A 17,373-nucleotide genomic window follows, 5' to 3' on the forward strand; every position below is an offset into this window, starting at 1 on the left:
GGCCACCTTTCCATATCTGTGAAATGGAGACATCACCAGAACCTGCCTCATTGGGCACTGGGAAGAGCAAATGAGATAATGCAGGTAAAGACCCTCAGCCCATGTGACATCCCAAACGATAGTGTTCGTGGTGATAACGCCAGGGAAATAACTATGGTGAGTTACCGGTGTTGTAGGGGTTTTTTGTTTGTTTTGTTTTGTTTTTATTTTAGTATTTTTTGGGGGGGGTAATTAGGTTTATTTATTTATTTATTATTATTATTTTTTAAATGGAGATACTGGGGATTAAACCCAGGACCCTGTGCATGCTAAGCACTGCACTCTACCACTGAGCTATATGCTCTCTCCCTGCAGGTGTTTTTGGTGTGTCTTCGCCCAGCCTCCCCCACTGGATTCCTTGCCTTATTCATCTGTCTTGTCCCCAGCACTTAGTGTGGTGCCTCGTATCCAGCAGGCATCCAGTAAATGCTCATAGTTTTTTTTTTCCTTCCACACCTCCAGCTCTTCTTGGGGCCTCCTGGAAACTGGGCCTCTGGGGAGGTATAAGTTCTCAGAGTGAGTTCTGCCAACAGCTGGTGATCAGCATCACCAAGGCTGCTTGTGAATATAAGGTTCAAAAGCCTCACATTGGACCTGTTTAGCCCAGGTGTCTGAATATTTAACAGACACCCTGCTGATGTTTCTGCCCACCGAAGTTTGAGAGGCGCTAAGCCTGGGTCTGGATAGTAGCTCTGTCAGTGAAGTTTGTCTTTGCTGACATATATATAAATATTTATTTATAATAAATATATAATATAGAAATACATAACATTATAAATATTTTAAAAATATAAAACAATAGTTTTGTATAACATTTATTTATAATGATATATAAAATACATTATTTATTTAAGTATATTATTATGTGCATATAATTTTTAAGGGACAGGACTATCAGACCACCTTTCTTCCAGTCCCTCCTGAGAAAGCTCTTTGTTCTCTAAGGCTTTAGACCTTGCACTGTTCTCTGCGCAGAGCCCCTTGGTACTCCTGTTGCCCTTGGGTGTTGTCAGGCTGTGATGTGCTGTCCTCTGCATGCACTGGCTGGGTCCAGGTCTCCGAGAGAGCACCCAGGGAGGGCGTGACATCCCCCACACTGAGACTGTGTCACCACTCCTGCCTGGCTTCCAGGTCCACCCTGAGAATGAAGAGTGGACATGCTTTGAGCAATCCGCCTCACTTGACATCCGGTCCTTTTTTGGCTTCGAAAGTGCCTTAGAAAAGATTGCCATGAAGCAATACACAGCCAACGTCAAGAAGGTAAGAGGCGGGCTTAGTTGGAGGAAGGTGTGCAGACTTGGAGACTGCAGACCTGGATGTGCCTCCAACAGACCTTTAACCTTCCTCAGCCTCAGTCTCCCCATCAGTAGAATGAGTGTTTTAATCATGGTCGTATCACATGAGATAATGGATAGGAAGCACCTGGCCCTTAATGGGGCACCATAGTCATTATCCTGATGCTCCTGGGCATGTGCAGTGAACTCTCTGGACAGAGGGACAGTATGCACTGCTTGGTTTAAAGATCTCAGACCCATCACTGAGCAGAGGCCATTTCATGCAATGAAACAGGTGAACTCCATTTTAACAGTCTATTTTATCCATGTATTATCAATATAAAACCTATTGCGGGCTATTTTACATTCCCATTTGGCACTGGTGCATATTTAATGCTCCCAGCACGTCTCCATTTGGACTGGCTGCATTTCAGCTGCTCAGTAGCCACATATCAGGCTTGGGCCAGAGCAAGGCCGGCTCGGACACCCCTGGTGTCCTCCACCATGCTGATGTGTCTCTCTGGCTTCCAGGGGAAGGAGGTGATCGAGCATTACCTGAACGAGCTCATCTCCCAGGGCACCTCTCACATTCCCCGGTGGACGCCTGCCCCAGTCCGAGAGGAAGACACCCACTCCCAGACTAGGCTGAAGGATCCCTGCTTCCTGGAGGTTGGCAGGTTTGGTGGTGCTCAGAATCCTGTTCCAGAGACAGTCGGTGCTGATGGTAGGTCGGTAGGTCCGCTGCCACTGAGGCCAGGTCTGCCCCCGGGGCCGCAGTGGGTTTGCGCACTCCTGGGACTTGGCTTCCTTCCTCTTCCGGCTGCTTTGTTTTCTCTCCTCTCTGACCCAAGAGCCAGAACTGATTCTTTCTAGATCAGGAATTGACTGATCTGGTGCCTCAGGGCTGCTCTTTTCTCTGATTTTTATTACTATTCTTAAATTAAATGAGTTATGCATGATCACGGTAGAAAAAAAATTCAAACTGCTCAGAAGATGTGAAGTAGGAAGTGAGATTCCTTCCTCTCCCTGGAGGTGACGACAGGTTTCCTGAAACTATGTGGGCATAAATATGTACATGATATGCACACATACATGTGTAACCTACATGGAATAAATGAGAGTATATTATACATTCCAATTGATATTTTGCTTTTTTCACTTACTAATGTTGCTTGAACAGCTGTCTGTATTGGTGCACATGTCTTAGCGCTTTGCAGTATTTTGCGGTGTGGTGGAACCATATTTTATTTATTAATAGACATTTATTTATTATTTATTATTTTAATTAGTTTTTTAGCTAGTCTCCTATTGATGGACATGTAGGTTGTTTCCATTTTTTTTAATACAAATAATGAGGTGCCTCTTTGTACTTAAGGTTTTTAAAAAATATTTACAGGACCATATACATAGCATATAATTTTAAAAGTTGATTTGTTGGGCTAAAGGTTATAAGCATCTAAAATTTTGGTCGATTTATGAGCTAGGCCTGCAAAGAGTTTCTCCTCATCAATGATCCCAGCAGAGTATGTAACTGCATCTATTCCTGACTCTACTCCAGCTTCCCACAAAACTATTAGTAAATGTTTCCAACTTTTGAAAGGTAAAGAGTGACCACTGGTAGATTAGTGACCACTTCTTTCTTTATGAGTGAGGTCAAGTTTTATTTTTTCATGTTTAGTGACTGTTTTTCCCTTTTGTGTGTGTGTGAATTCCGATCTTGTCCTATCTTCATTTTCCTATTTGCCCATCAACTTCTTATTGCTTCGTAAGAGCTCTTTGCGCATTAAGGCAATTAGCCCTTTGTCATACTTCAGACTTTTATCGGCATGGAAAATGTTCACAATGCAAAGGAAAAAACTAGGACACAAAACTGCACACACCCCACGAATCCAGTTTTAACTACACGCATTTGTGCTCATGATGATTCAGTCTTCTCTTTGGGGCCACTGAAATATAAGGGCTTGCCTGAGTTAGAATTATGCTGTGTAACCAAAAACACATCTGGGGCTGTGTTTAGGAAGAACAAAATTTGTTCGTTTAACAAATATTTATTCTGCATTAACTGTGTGCACTAGCTGGCTGCCATTGTATGTACATTTCTAAAATATTAAAAAAAATTTTTTTTACAACACTGCACTTCTTCTGCCCTTTCCTGTGCACACACTCCGCAGGTCATGCCCTGTGCCCTCCCCATTTTGCACCAGCTCCTCCCTTCTTTCTCTGTGCTGGTCAGAGCTGGTACTCAGGATGGCTGGCGGGAGGCATGGTCATGCCCCTTCCACTCTGCTCTGAATCACTGAGCCTTTGTGCTTAGAAGGAGAAAGGGACCTCACATCTGCCTAGAGGCCGGAAGGATACTGCTATCTCTTGCCTCCCTCATATTTCCTCCCTTACCCTCCCCTTGCCCCCTCCCTGTCTTCAGCATCTCTGCTTCTGACCACTCCGAGGTGTTGTGGAATCTGGATGATCCCTCCACAGTGTTCCTTCTGCCTCTGTTTACCCAGGTGCCTACTGGCACAGTTGGCGTGACCACCAGCCCTGGGCTTTTTTTGTTTTGGAGGGAATTGCTGGGTCCTGCTGCTAGATATGCAGCCATTCTATTTGTTTTCTTATTGTTCCCTCTGCACACAAAGAAGGGGCTATGCCCAAGGGGGCTGATCATTTGTGGACCATCTCCACCCACTGCTGAGATGCTAAGATGCTGAGATGCGTCATCAAGCCAGCATCTGCCATGCCAGCAGTTAAGAGTGGGCAACAGGACCTCAGCCTGGATCTTCACCTCTAAATGCCAGCACACGCTCACCCAGAACAGCCCAATCGTGAGAGAAGGGACTGAACAGTGGGAATGATCCATGCAGCTCCAGGGCTGTATTTTGGGTTCAGGGCTTTGTCTGCCAAAACCCTCAAAGCTCACAAGGGGGCTGAAAGTTGGGAAGGCAGAAGGAACAGGTATTTATCCACTGCCTCCTTTTTATACGGGGCACACCACATGCATTTACCCACTCGAGTTATTGAAACGCTCTTGGCCTCAGTTTTGCCTTCTCTAAAGTGGGAGCGATAGTGCTGCCTGCCTCCCGGAGGAGGGGGGGTTGGGAGAACTCGTTCAGATGATGCAAGTCAGTAGACATGAGCTCATACTTTAATAATCTTCAGAGGGTGGGACACCTCCAGAGTGTGGGCGTTATCTTGATTCCCGAGGGTCAAAGGGACAAATCACCTGCCACAGTGAGATCCAGGCTTGCCCCAGCACGAGTTTTCAGAACCACCCAGGAAATGGTTGGAAACACTAGAGGATTTGAAGGCCAGTGGCTCTTTGGTGAAAGGGCCACCGTGTGCTTGAACTACATTTCAGATTCGAGGTGGCCGATAAGGCGAGGGTTCCAGAAAGGGTAGGCGAGGCAGCATCTCTCTCTTGTTCTGAACTCCCTCTTCTCCTCCAGGGGACAAGCTGGATGCAGACTACATCGAGAGGTGCCTGGGTCATCTCACGCCCATGCAGGAGAGCTGCCTGATCCAGCTGCGGCACTGGCTGCAGGAGACCCACAAAGGCAAGGTGGGTCAGGGCTGGGGCTGCAGCTACTCAGCCTCAGGCACTGGGGGGAGGAAGGGCGGGTAAGTAAGCTTGTGTAATTAGCAATGCTGGGCACTTATATTTTGCCTTCTTTTTAAAAAAACGTATTTTTTTTAATTTATCCCTTAATGGCGGCACGGGGGATTGAACCTGGGACCTCGTGCATGACAAGCATGTACTCTACCACTGAGCTATACCCCCACCCCATATTTTGTGTTCTTTTAATAATCTCAAGTTTTGTGCATTCTGTGCGTGCCACTGACAGCAGGGTTCCCATCCTCAGCGCTCCTGACACTCCAGGCCTGACGGCTCTTTTTGGTGGGCCGTCCTGTGCGCGGCAGGGCGTTGAGCAGCATTGTTGGCCCCCCACCTGCTGGAGGCGGGGAGCTCTTCTTCCCCAGTTGTGACACCGAAAGTGGCTCCAGACATCACCAACATCCCTTGGGGATTACAGTCACTGCTCTGTTGCCCTGTGTTCACAAAACCACGTTTTGTGCTTTTCTAAGAGACTTAATGAATTGCGAGGGTTGATTTTTGACAGCATGTGCCTTTTTGCCTTTAGACTCTAAGCCCCAAATGTGAGTGTCCACCATGCATGCAGGTCCCAAGCATGGACCTGACCTTCAGCTCTCTTGAATAAGAGCTTCCAGCTTAGTTGTGAGTCACTTGCCCTTCCTCCCTGCAACCCCCCATTGCGGGGTAGGTATGGGCATCATTTTAGTGTTGGGCTGGGATGTGATCTGTCTGCCTGTTTCCTCATCTGTAAAATGGGCACAGTGTTAGCATACCCCGCCACCCCTGGAGCAAATCACAAGGGACAATCCACACAAAGCGCTTAGAGCCATGTCTGGCTCAGAGAGCATTCAGGAAAGGGCCCCTTTTACGGGGGCTGGCTTTCCCTTGAGGTTGATACCTGCCCGAGGGAAGGAAGGAGTGCTGGTGGGTCTTCGCTTGTACCTGGGCATCCGAGTTAGACCTGGGTTCTCTGTGGTAAGAATGTAGCTTGAATCAACAAGGCCAAAAAAGGGACTATGGTAGTTATGAGCTCATATAACACACTGCTAAGTGGGGTGTACTCATTTCTGGGGGCTGCTGAAGCAAAACACCACAGACTGCATGGCTGTAAACAACAGAAACTTATTCTCACAGTTCTGGAGCCCAGACGCCTGGAATTGAGGGGTCAGCAGGGTTGGTTCTTTCTGTTCTGAAGGAGAATGTCCCTCACCTCTCTCCTGGTGTCTGGTGGCTGCCAGCTGTCCTTGGCTGACAGAGCATCACTCCAATCTCTGCCTCCATCTTCCCGTGGTCTTCTCCTTCTCTGTCTGTGTCCAAATTTCCCTCTTATAATAATGACAGCAGACATGGGAGTAGGGTGCCCCCTAGTCCAATACGACCTCATCTTCACTAATTACTTCTGCAAAGACACTCTTTCCAAATAAGGTCACATTCTGAGGTTCTGGGTGGACATGATTTTGGGGAACACCACTCAGCCCAGGACAGGGGACCATGCAGCCTGTCTCAGGGATTTCCCGAACCAGGACTTAAATGTGATCGGGACCCCTTAGCTCTTGTATCTGTTTGTTTCTGCTTCATTCCCCTCAGACACACCTTCTTATTGGGCTTGGCGTAGTGGCTGCCCATGGCTTTCAGTCTCACCTTTGCCTCCATAGAGAAAGGGGTTTGTGCCCTTCTCTTCTGACTTAAAATTGTTTAAATGATCTAATTGGCCTGGCATGGATGGTGTCCACCCCCAGGGCCATGGGTATGGGGTACTATGATTGGCAAGGCCAACTAAAACTGTGGTTGGTGTTAGGGATAGGGGAGGAAAAGCAATTCCCCAAGAGAAAAGCGATGCCTCCCCCCCTTACAGGACAGGGACTTCAGGCAGCCCAAACTCACAGATGTTCACCGCAGTCCACCCTAGACTGTGTCGTGGTTGAGCGTAAGGTCCCTTTCCCGGCTAAATGTTTTGCAGATAAGACAGGAAACTCACTTTCCAGTTGTATCTCCTGGGCTGGGGCATGCCATGCTAAGGGCTTTCTCCTCCTCCTCTCAGATTCCCAAAGATGAGCACATCCTTCGGTTCCTGCGGGCTCGTGACTTCCACCTGGACAGGGCCCGGGAGATGCTGTGCCAGTCCTTGAGCTGGCGAAAGCAGCACCAGGTGGACCTCCTCCTTCAGACCTGGCGACCCCCTGCCCTTCTGGAGGAGTTCTATGCAGGGGGCTGGCACTACCAGGACATAGGTGAGTCCCTTTGCCTACATAATGTAGCACGCACGCTTGGGTCCCTGCCAAATGCGCTTTGAATGCCCGCTTTCATTTTAGCATCTTGTTATTTTTCCTTTTGTCTCTTCTGGGCATCTAGAGATGCCTTTGAGATGGCAACCCAGCCATGAAGAAGGCAGAGCTGGAGTAGTCGTTTGGGCTTGAGACAAGATGTTTCTCCAAGGGGCTGGGTCAGCCCACCACTACTTTTGAACTGCATGAACGCTGCATTGGTGTCTTGGGGCTTCCAGAGCAAATTCCCACAAACTGGGAGGCTTAAAGCAACATAAATTTATTCTCTTATTGTTCTGGAGTTCTAGAATTCCAAAATCAAGGTGTCAGCAGGGCAATGATTCCGCTGAGGGCTCTAGGGGAGAATCCTTCCTGCCTCTTCCAGCTTCTGGTGGCCCCAGGCATTCCTTGGCTTGTGGCCCCATCACCCCACCTCTGCCTCTGTGTTTACACAGCCTTTCTCACTGTGTATCTCTGTGTCCTCTCTTCTTCTTATAAAGACCCCGGGTCACTGGATTTAGGACCCACACTAAGCCAGCACGATTTCATCTAGAGATCCTTAACTAATCACATCAGCCAAGACCCTACTTCCAACTAAGATCACATTCGGAGGTTCTAGGTGGACATAAATTTTGCAGGGGACATTGTTCAACCCACCACAAATATCATCTGTGGATTTTTTAAAAACTTAAACTGCCATTGAAGCCAGAGCCCGTATACTTTTCAGTGTCCTTTAGTTAAAAATCCATATATATTGATTAGGGCGAGTGCTGGACTGTCCTGAAGAGCCGGTTGGCACACCTGCTTTCAATATACAGTCGATCTTAGTTACTCATGGATTCCATATTTGTGAACTTGACTACTCACTAAAATTTATTTGTAACCCCCATGTCAATACTCAAGGTGTCTTCACTGTCCTTCACGGACATGCACAGAGCGACAAAAAGTCTGAGTCATCTGACATGCACGTCCCTTTCCAGCTGAGGCTGGACAAGTGTCCTTCTGCCTCCTTGTTTCAGCTCCTGTTGGAATTGAGTGTCCTTTCTGCAGTCTATGAAGTGCCATATTTTTTGCATTTTGTGCTTTCTGTGGTGATTTCACGTCGTGCAGAAGCGCTGTCTATGTTCGTAAGTGCAGGGAGGCTGTGACGTGCCTTATGGAGAAAACAGGTGTGTTAGATGAGCTGCATTCAGGCACCAGGCACAGTGCTGCTGGCCGTGCGTTCAGCGTTAATGAATCGACAACATAAGTTAAACAAGTGTCCTTAAATAGAAACACACGTAAAACTAAGTTGCGTACTAATCAGTGGACAAGAGTGTCGTGACCCGAGGCTGCCAGGAACTTAACCTCCGTATTCCCCCTGGAAGCAGCAGCTGGGTTAGGTGTTCTCTGACTCTGTGTTCGAGGTGACTTTATAGAGCATAGCTACCAGGAATAATAAGAATTGATTGTATGCATACAACGTATATAAAGTATCATATTAAAGTATGTAATTCTGGCTCCCTTTTGTTCCCACCTCGCTTGGCCCCGCCCCACAGATGGCCGGCCCCTCTACGTCCTTCGTCTGGGCCACATGGACACCAAGGGCTTGATGAAGGCGGTGGGGGAGGAGGTGCTGCTGCAGCACGTGAGTCGGGGTGCCTGCTCCTGGGAGCCCCCGGGGCTGCCTGCGGCCAGAGCAACCAAGTGAACCACCAGCACCTTCTCTGCCTTCCAGGTTCTTTCCGTCAACGAGGAAGGACAGAAGCGGTGTGAAGGGAACACAAAGCAGTTTGGCCGTCCCATCAGGCAAGTACCCCGGCCAGAGGCAAACTCCCAAACAGTAAAAACAGCCGAGGTTCACCGGGCATGGGTGCTGTGCCAGGCAGTGTGCTAGGCGCTTTACAGAAATGTCCTCCTCTAATTCTTACAACGACCCTGTGAGGCAGGGAGTCTTGGCGTCCCTATTCTTTATGGAGGGGGAACCCGGAGCCCAGAGTGGTGATGCTATCCAAGGTTGCTGAGCAGGGAGGGGGCACAGCTGGGATGTGAACCTGTTTCCGTCTGGCTTGGGCTCATGGACTTTCTTCCCATGCCACGCAGCCCTCCTGGCCTTGGCTTTTTGAGACAGGCTTTCGTACCCCAAGATCCACCTTGACTGTCTCTCAGGCAGGTGGACCTCGCAGGTGTCTGGGCACATCCAGTGACCCACCGCCCCTCTCTTGGTCCCTGCAAACTTGTTTCTGAGCTGAGTTTCCCACACCAATACTTACAGTGGCATTGCGCCCTAAGGCACTTAACCATTCTTAACCTAAGGCAGCTTCCTAGGGTTTCTTTATGGTTTATCAGAAACAATGACTGAAGAGGTGACACAGATGTGGACATTGCACTTCTTGTGTAACAGGGACTCTTCCCAGCTCCTTGGCTCATGTCACCCCCAGAGGGACAGGCAGGATCTGATAATGAAGCTTTTTATCCCGGAATATCCTGATCTTTGTAAAAATTAAATTCCTTTGCTGTCTGGAGCTTTCCAAAGGAGGTGTCCTTTAGAGTTGGGGTGGGGGATTGATCTCTCAGGGTCCTGGCCAGAAGTGGAAAGCTCCCCAGATGGCTCAGATGTCAGGGTGTCATGAAGGGACTCCTTGGAGTGGGTGGGCAAGGTGAAGGGAACAAGGCAGGATGGACAGGCTCCCAGGGACCAGCTGCTACAGCAAAATGGTCATTTTCCTAATGAATTAGTTTTAATGAAATGGAGGCATAGAGAGGTTAAGTAACTTGGCCAAGGCCACACAGCATGTGGCAGTGCTGGGATTTGAATCCAGGCCATCTGGCTCTGGAGTGTGTGCTCTTAGTGCTTATGCTCTATTTGGCAGTCAGCATCTTTACAACAATTAGTAGTAATAACTGGTTTTAATGAGCACATGCTACATGCCTGTCCTTGCAGAGAGCTTTACATAGACCATCTTATTTAATCCCAACAGTTGATGAGATGAGGCAGTTATTGTCATTGCCTCCGTCCTGATGAGGAAGTTGCCCAAGGCACACAGCTCTTGGGCACTTGAATTTGGGCCCTCAGCCTTGGCAGGTGTGCTCTGAACCTCTGTGCCACGTGGCCTCCCCATGGTGGCAGGATCCACAGGAGTGTCCCGTGGTTCTGGCCCCTTCTCCCAGTGCTGCTTATGGAGCCACTCTGTCCATCCCTGTCTTTGGGGCTCTGGGTCCCTGAGGATGGTGTCAGGGGCCCTGGGAGGTGACGGAGTGAGATGGAGTGAGGGGGTGTCTCTGCTGCAGCTCCTGGACCTGCCTGGTGGACCTGGAGGGTCTCAGCCTGCGGCATCTGTGGCGGCCGGGGGTGAAGGCTCTACTGCGTATGATAGAGGTGGTGGAGGACAACTACCCAGAGACCCTGGGCCGGCTGCTCATCGTGCGAGCCCCACGCGTCTTCCCCGTGCTCTGGACGCTGGTAAGAAAGAGCAGGAGCCCAAGACGGGAGAGGAGGTCCCTCTGTGAGCTGTCCCACCTGCTCACCCTGCATTATTTCTTCTAAATAACACCTTTACTGAGATATAATTCATATCCCATAAAGTTCACCCTTGTGAAGTGTAGAATTAACTGGTTTTTAGTATAATTCACAGGGTTATGCAACCATCACCGCTAGCTAACTCTAGAACGTTTTCTTCACCCTAAAAAGAAACCTTGTCCCCATTAGCAGTCCTTCCCCACCCCTCCCTCCATTCCTCTGCAACCACTCATCTTCTTTCTGTCTCTAACGGATTTGCCTGTTCTAGATATTCCGTGTAAGTGGAACCATACAACAGGAGGCTTTTTGTGTCTGACTTCTCTCAGCATCATGATTTCAGGTTCATCCATGTTGTAGCAAGAATCAGTACTTCATTCCTTTTTATGTCTGAATAATACTCCACTGTGTGGATGGAACACACTTTATATAGCCACTGTCCTGCTTTGCTTTGTGGACATGAGAGTCACACCTAGAATTGTAACACGTTCCTGGGACTCCTGTGAGCTGGTTCCGAGGAGTGTTGGGATCCTGTGCTATAGGGATTTTAAAACTTTTGGCCCATGACCTGCAGTCAGAAATACACTTTATGTTGCAACCTGGTCCCAGTGTTTGAGCCTGCACATGCACACACACACACACACACACTCTCACCTGAAACAACAGATTCACGATTGATGGTTATTGTATTTACAAGACACTCTGCTATTCTTTTCTAGTCCTTTCCATTCAGAATAGGCAAGTTGCAGCTATAGTTGATTTCACAACCACTACTGGTTGTCACTTGCAGTTGAAAACCACTGCCCAGAGGCCTTGTTACTGAAGTGTGGTCTGCAGGCCAGTGCAGAGTGTCAGGCCCCTCTCTGTCCTACAGACTCAGAGGCAGCATCTTACCAAGTACCTGGGGATTTGGTGCCCAGGAAAGCCTGAGAACCTCTGCTGTATGTAGAGGTTCAGTCTGGATAGAGACTTGAGAGTTGAAATTTAAATGGATTCAGTGTTTTATGAAGTACTTAATGCGTGCCGTGGGGATGCAGAGTGTGTCTCCTCCCATCATGGGGTGTGTGTGTGTGTGTGTGTCAGGGGAGAGAAACCAGATAGCCCCACACAAGTACCTGCTTCATGATGTCCTGTGATAAGGGTGTGGGGGCGTTCGGGTTCTTGGGGAGACTAAGGCAGGGGTGATGCAGGGGGATCGTTTAGACTGTGGAGCCAAGGAAGGTCCTGCTGAGCAGGCGACGTGGGCTGAGACTGAGGAGGGAGCAAGAGTCCAGCAGGAGAAGGGAGGGAGGAAGGGTGTAGCAGGCGACCCGCACAGCACAGGCAAAGGCCTAGAGGCAGGACCTGGCTGGATGCTTCTGAGGGACTGAAAAACCAGTCCAGGGTGGCTGGAAGAGAATGAGAAGATGCTCAGGGGCTAGTGGATGGTGAGTCCAGGCTGTGGCAAAGATGGGACCTTGTCCTGGGGCAGTAGGGAGCCAGGGCAGGATTGTCAGAGGAGAGGACATGAGCAGACTTCTGGGGCAGAAAGTTCTCTGGCTTCTGGGGCTACTTCAAGGCTCTTCTGGGGCTGGGCTGGGGAGCAAGAGCTGCAGGAGGGACAGGCAGGACCTGATACTGAAGCATTTTATCTGGAAACATCCTGCTTTTGTGAAAATTAAGTTCCTTTGCTGTTTAGAGATTTCCTAAGAAGATGTACGTTGGGTGGGGGTGGGAGCCAGCCAGTTGGGCCAGAAGCAGAATTCACCCAGCTGGCTCCAATGGGGGTATGACACACTGGAGTTCCCTGTAGAGGGGTGGGCAGGATGGAGAGGCCCCAGGGGCTAGCCACTGCAGCACGCAATGACCACCCCAGGGCTGGAGGGACAAGAGGAGGGAATGTCCTTGTTACTGGAGCCCCATGAGAGCTGGAACAGATGAGAGTGGGGACTGCCAGGGGCAATGGAGCAGAGAGGAAGCCAGAGAAGAAGTACCCACCTCCCATCTCCTGCTGCCACCCCCGTCCCCCACTGGCCACACTAGATGGAGGCCAGTGCATGGAGCCAGGCCATGGGGACCCCTCCCAGGGTGGGCGGCTGAAGGAGTGTGACCCACACAGGTGGGATTTCTTGTTTTGATTTTTTGCTGGTGACATTCCTTGCTGAAATGCCCTAGGCCTGCCATGCCAAGTGTTCAGCTACCCACCTTCCTTCCTTCCTTCCTTCCTTCCTTCACCAAATATTTCCTGAGTCAGACACCACAGCAGCATTGGGATGCCATGACAAATGAGACTGATGGGCAGCTTAGAGCTCAGTGTTGAAATACTTTCCATCTGGGATAAACAAAGCCTGGTCATCCACACAATGGAATATTATTCAGCCATGAAAAAGAACCTCTGACTCATGCTGCGACCTTGAAAACATAATGCTCAGGGAAAGAAGCCAGTCACAAAAGGCACATATTTTGTGATTCCATTTCTGTGAAATCTCCAGAATAGGCAAATCCATAGGGACAGAAAGCAGATTGGTGATTTCCAGGGGCTGGGGGAGAGAAGAGGGAAGTGACTGCTAATGGGCCTAGAGTTTCCTTCCAGAGGGATGAAAATGTCTTGGAAGTAAAGGTGACAGATGGTTGCCCAACACAGTGACAGAACCAAAAGCCATCAAATTGTTCACTTTTACATAGTTAAATCTATGTTATGTGAATGACACCTCAATTAAAAAAAAAACTTTCCATCTTGCCTCATCTCCCCCTATTTCAGATCAGCCCCTTCATCAACGAGAACACCAGGCAGAAGTTCCTCATCTACAGCGGCAGCAACTACCAGGGCCCCGGAGGCCTCGTTGACTACCTGGACAAAGAAGTGATCCCCGACTTCCTCGGGGGAGAGTGCCTGGTGAGACCCCGGGGGCTGTGGGCCCTGAGCTCACGGAGTGGGTGGTCTGTGGCCTTAGAGGAGCCAGGGATCACTGGGGTAGGGCTGCAGTGGTTGAAGGAGAAGGGCAGGCCATTTTGTGGCACTCTTACCTGGGGAGGACCATGCTGGCTCTTTGGGGAAGAGCTCATTTTAGAGATGACTCCTCTCTGAAGGAGGGGTCTTACCTTGGTCCTTTCAGACCTAGTGAACGAAGTTGGAAGTTTCCCAGAAGCTCAGAGGCCGGGCCAGTCGAAGGCGTACCCCTTTGTATTCCCATCCAGGACGTTGCTAGGCAGCAGTTAGTGTACCTGCCAGCTTTGCACCCTCTGTTGCAAGGGAAGGTGACCCAAATGTCCCAGCGGCCTGGACCCTGGAGCTGATGTACCCAAAGGGATCTGTCCCTAACCCACAGCCACACAGCAGAGATGATCAAGCAACTGCTTCCACGGGAGGTGGCCCAGATCCCTTTCCTTGCCTCCCATGGGGTGAGATGATAGGGGTGACCCTTATCTCATCTGACTGTGGGAAGGCAGGCCCCTCCCCCTCCTCTAACAGAACTATCAAACAGCAAGTTTACATGAATTCAGGGTTAAAAAAAATGACACTTCCTACGAATTTTGCCAAGCCTGCCAGTTCTCTCCTGTTGTCATGACATGTATGCCTGTTACAAGTGTGATTTCAGGGATCACAGGCACCTTTCTGTGGGGTCAGCCAGGCCCGGCTGGGCCCTGACCTGCCACTTGTATCTTTGTCCCCCAGTGTAATGTCCCTGAAGGAGGGCTGGTCCCCAAGTCCCTCTATCTGACAGAAGAGGACCAGGAGCACGAAGATCAGCTACGGCAGTGGAGAGAGACCTACCAGTCAGCCAGTGTGCACCGCGGGGCCCCCCACGAGGTGCTGGGGTCCCCGCCTGGGAGGGCCTACTGGGCTGGGCGTCATCGTAGGTCAGGGACCCTGAAGCAGAGCCTGAGATGAGCTTTTGTGCCAGAGATTTGTAGAGGATGGGTGCTCCAGAGAAACCTGTAAGGAGGGTGGGGGCAGGACGGGGTGGAGGCAGAAGCTAAGCCAAGAGGTGGTTTCAGAATTGGTCTACCCGACCTGATCTGATTGTAGGGGGCTGGCCTTTGTACCCTCACATCAGGCAGTCATTGGCTGTGGGTCACTGCATGGCAGGATGGAACCTCCCAGGGGTTTCAGACAGAGGTGGGTCTGTTTGTCCAGAGCAATTCCTAGATGTAGGGGGAGAAGGGAGGCTGGGAGCCTCAGCAGCCCACCCTTCCTGCAGTGAGGAATGGAGACTGACAACCCTGCAGCCCGCTTCTCCATTCCAGCCCCCTCCAAACTGGCCTTACACCTGTCACCTGTCCCCATGCAGGTTGCAGTGGAGATTCTGGACAGGGAGTCAGTCATCACCTGGGACTTTGACATCCTTCGAGGGGACGTGGTGTTCAGTCTGTATCACACCAAGCAGGCACCCAAGTCAGGCCCCCGGGAGCCTGGGGCCAGGGCCTGCGGGCAGCTGACAGACGAAGGCTGGGCCCTGGACGCAGATTACAGCCGGGTGGAGGACCCCCTCGTCTGCCGGGAAGGGGAGAGCATCCAGGTTCCACTCCTTGGTTCATTTACTTATTCATCACGCCAGGCTGAGTGCCGGCTGAGCGCCAGGGTTCTGGGGCTACAGCAGTGTACACGCTGGACCCGGTCCCTGGCCTCAGAGACCCTGCTGGACAGTAGGGGAGAGAGAGCCTGGCAGATCCAGGACCCCAGCCTCAGAATCCCCTGAGACTCCTGTCAAAGATGCAGGTTGCCAGGCCCCGCGCCAGGCGGGCAAGCTCAGAACCTGTGGGCATGGGACCTGGCATCTGCACCCTCACCTCTCCCCGTGATTGCTGATGCGTGCTCAAGTTTCAGAGCTGACACAGCAGAGAAACTGTAGGTCTGGGAACAGACTCAGACATGAACATGAGCCACCCCTGCTGACCCCACATTCTCCGTGAGGCTGGTGATTGCAGGTCAAATATCACCAGCCCCCAAACACACACACACACACACACACACACACACACACACACACACACGAGCACTACAGATCTTACTAAAGGTTTCACAGGGGAATTAGCAGACAGCTGTCGCATCACCCCCCCAGCACATGTGCCCCAGGGTCCCACCAAACATCCCAGCCCTTCCTCAAAGCTGTTCTTTGTTTTGCAGGGAGGTAATTAGGTTTATTTATTTGTTTATTTAGTAGACGTACTGGTAATTGAACCCAAGACCTTGTGCCTGCTAAGCATGCACTCTACCACTGAGCTATAACCTCCCCCTCAAAGTTGTTCTTATAATAACTAACACCCCCACCTTGCTGTCTCTTGGCCCTCAACAAACTCTAACCACCTTCAAGCTCCCACCCAAATCCTTCTCCAGGTACTCTCAGTTTGCAAATCCCACTCAGCAGGACAAAAGGCCAACAAAATCCAGGCGTTTAACCAAACCACACCTCTGTTGTCCTACAGCTGTACCCCTCTCCCTCACAGTCTCAACTCCCCCTCCCTGCCCCTCATCTCTATGAGGGAGGCGCTCAGATGCCAGGGATGTGGGGTAACAGCAGGGGTGGAATAAGGGTGACTTCGGGAGACTCCAAAAGGAAGGACTGGCTGGTAGATTGGTTTAAAAAGGGGCTCCTGTCTCCAGGTGGACCAGGGCCTCAGGTGTGGCCGCTGTGTTTCAGGGCTCCCACGTGACCCGGTGGCCTGGTGTCTACTTGCTCCAGTGGCAAATGCACAGCCCCCCTGGCCATGCGGCCTGCAGCCTCCCGGGCATGGAGGATGTCCTGACGGCCCTGCACAGCCCTGGCCCCAGGTGCAAACTCCTCTACTACTACGAGGTGCTGGCGTCTGAGGACTTCAGGTACGAGGTGCCCCAGACGCCCCTCCAGGCCAGGCCCTCAGCCCCTTCCTTCCGGGCTGGGGACTCTGGAATCACCTCCTCTACTTGGTCTTGAGCTTCTCCAGGGGTGGGGCCCCAGCCTGGGTGTTGTTAAACCTTACCGTGAGCGACTGGAGTGAACACCATGTCCAAAGTCTGCCTCAGCTGCATAACTGTCCCTTCAAATGAAACCCTGGACATCCCAGCCCAGCACCCCAGACTGACTGGTAGAGGGAGAAGGGGAGCCCGAGCGCTCCTGTTTGTATATCCCCTCACTCCTAGAACTCCATCAAACTGGGTTTGGACTGCTCTAGAACACTAGAATAGTGCCTCACAGACTTCTCTCCCAAGTGTTGCTGTCAGAGAGACAGGGAATTGTAGTGCTTTAGCCTTCAGCACTTCCAGGTTGCTGTGTGACCTCCGGCAAGTCACTTTACCTCTCTGAGCCCCATCTGTTATATGGGGACCGCTGAAGCCCCTAAGTCTTGGGGTTGTCCTGAGTATACGATGGCTGGGGGAAGCCTGCCCTTCACCTGGACATATAGTAAGTACTCAATAGTGGTTTCTTCCAGGTCTTTTGTCTCATCTTTCAAAAACAAATGTGATTTTGCATCCTGCCTCGTGACGTATCTGTGTTAGTTTCCTTCTAAAAATGATGCTTTAAATTTCTTACCATGGAGTAAAATCGAGGCTCCAGGAGGGTGTCACATCTGGACCCACATCCCAGGTGGAGCTCCAAGGATCCCTGGGGCAAACGCAGATGGCACAAGAAATGCTGGGCCAGGGTCTTTACTCTAAAGAGAGACCCCGCAGAGTGTCAGAGGGCTGGTGATTCCCCCTTTGGGAAGAGTCTGTTTTGGCCATCAGGCCTCAGTGCTGGGGAAGGAGACTGAGCC

General features: G+C 50.6%; 1 protein-coding gene across 1 annotated transcript in view; it reads left to right on the forward strand.

Annotated features, from left to right (window-relative positions):
- Nucleotides 1-17,373, forward strand: part of SEC14L5 (SEC14 like lipid binding 5) — a 39,250-nt gene that overhangs the window by 16,923 nt on the left and 4,954 nt on the right. Inside the window, exons 5-15 of the mRNA XM_010950927.3 lie at nt 1,171-1,299; nt 1,845-2,037; nt 4,754-4,866; nt 6,941-7,130; nt 8,702-8,790; nt 8,881-8,951; nt 10,434-10,605; nt 13,400-13,534; nt 14,315-14,449; nt 14,931-15,158; nt 16,281-16,459. Coding sequence (XP_010949229.1) covers nt 1,171-1,299; nt 1,845-2,037; nt 4,754-4,866; nt 6,941-7,130; nt 8,702-8,790; nt 8,881-8,951; nt 10,434-10,605; nt 13,400-13,534; nt 14,315-14,449; nt 14,931-15,158; nt 16,281-16,459 — 1,634 coding nt within the window. The remainder of the gene's footprint in view (nt 1-1,170; nt 1,300-1,844; nt 2,038-4,753; nt 4,867-6,940; nt 7,131-8,701; nt 8,791-8,880; nt 8,952-10,433; nt 10,606-13,399; nt 13,535-14,314; nt 14,450-14,930; nt 15,159-16,280; nt 16,460-17,373) is intronic.

Source organism: Camelus bactrianus, chromosome 18 (genome assembly GCF_048773025.1).
Source record: "Camelus bactrianus isolate YW-2024 breed Bactrian camel chromosome 18, ASM4877302v1, whole genome shotgun sequence".
NCBI lineage: Eukaryota > Metazoa > Chordata > Mammalia > Artiodactyla > Camelidae > Camelus > Camelus bactrianus.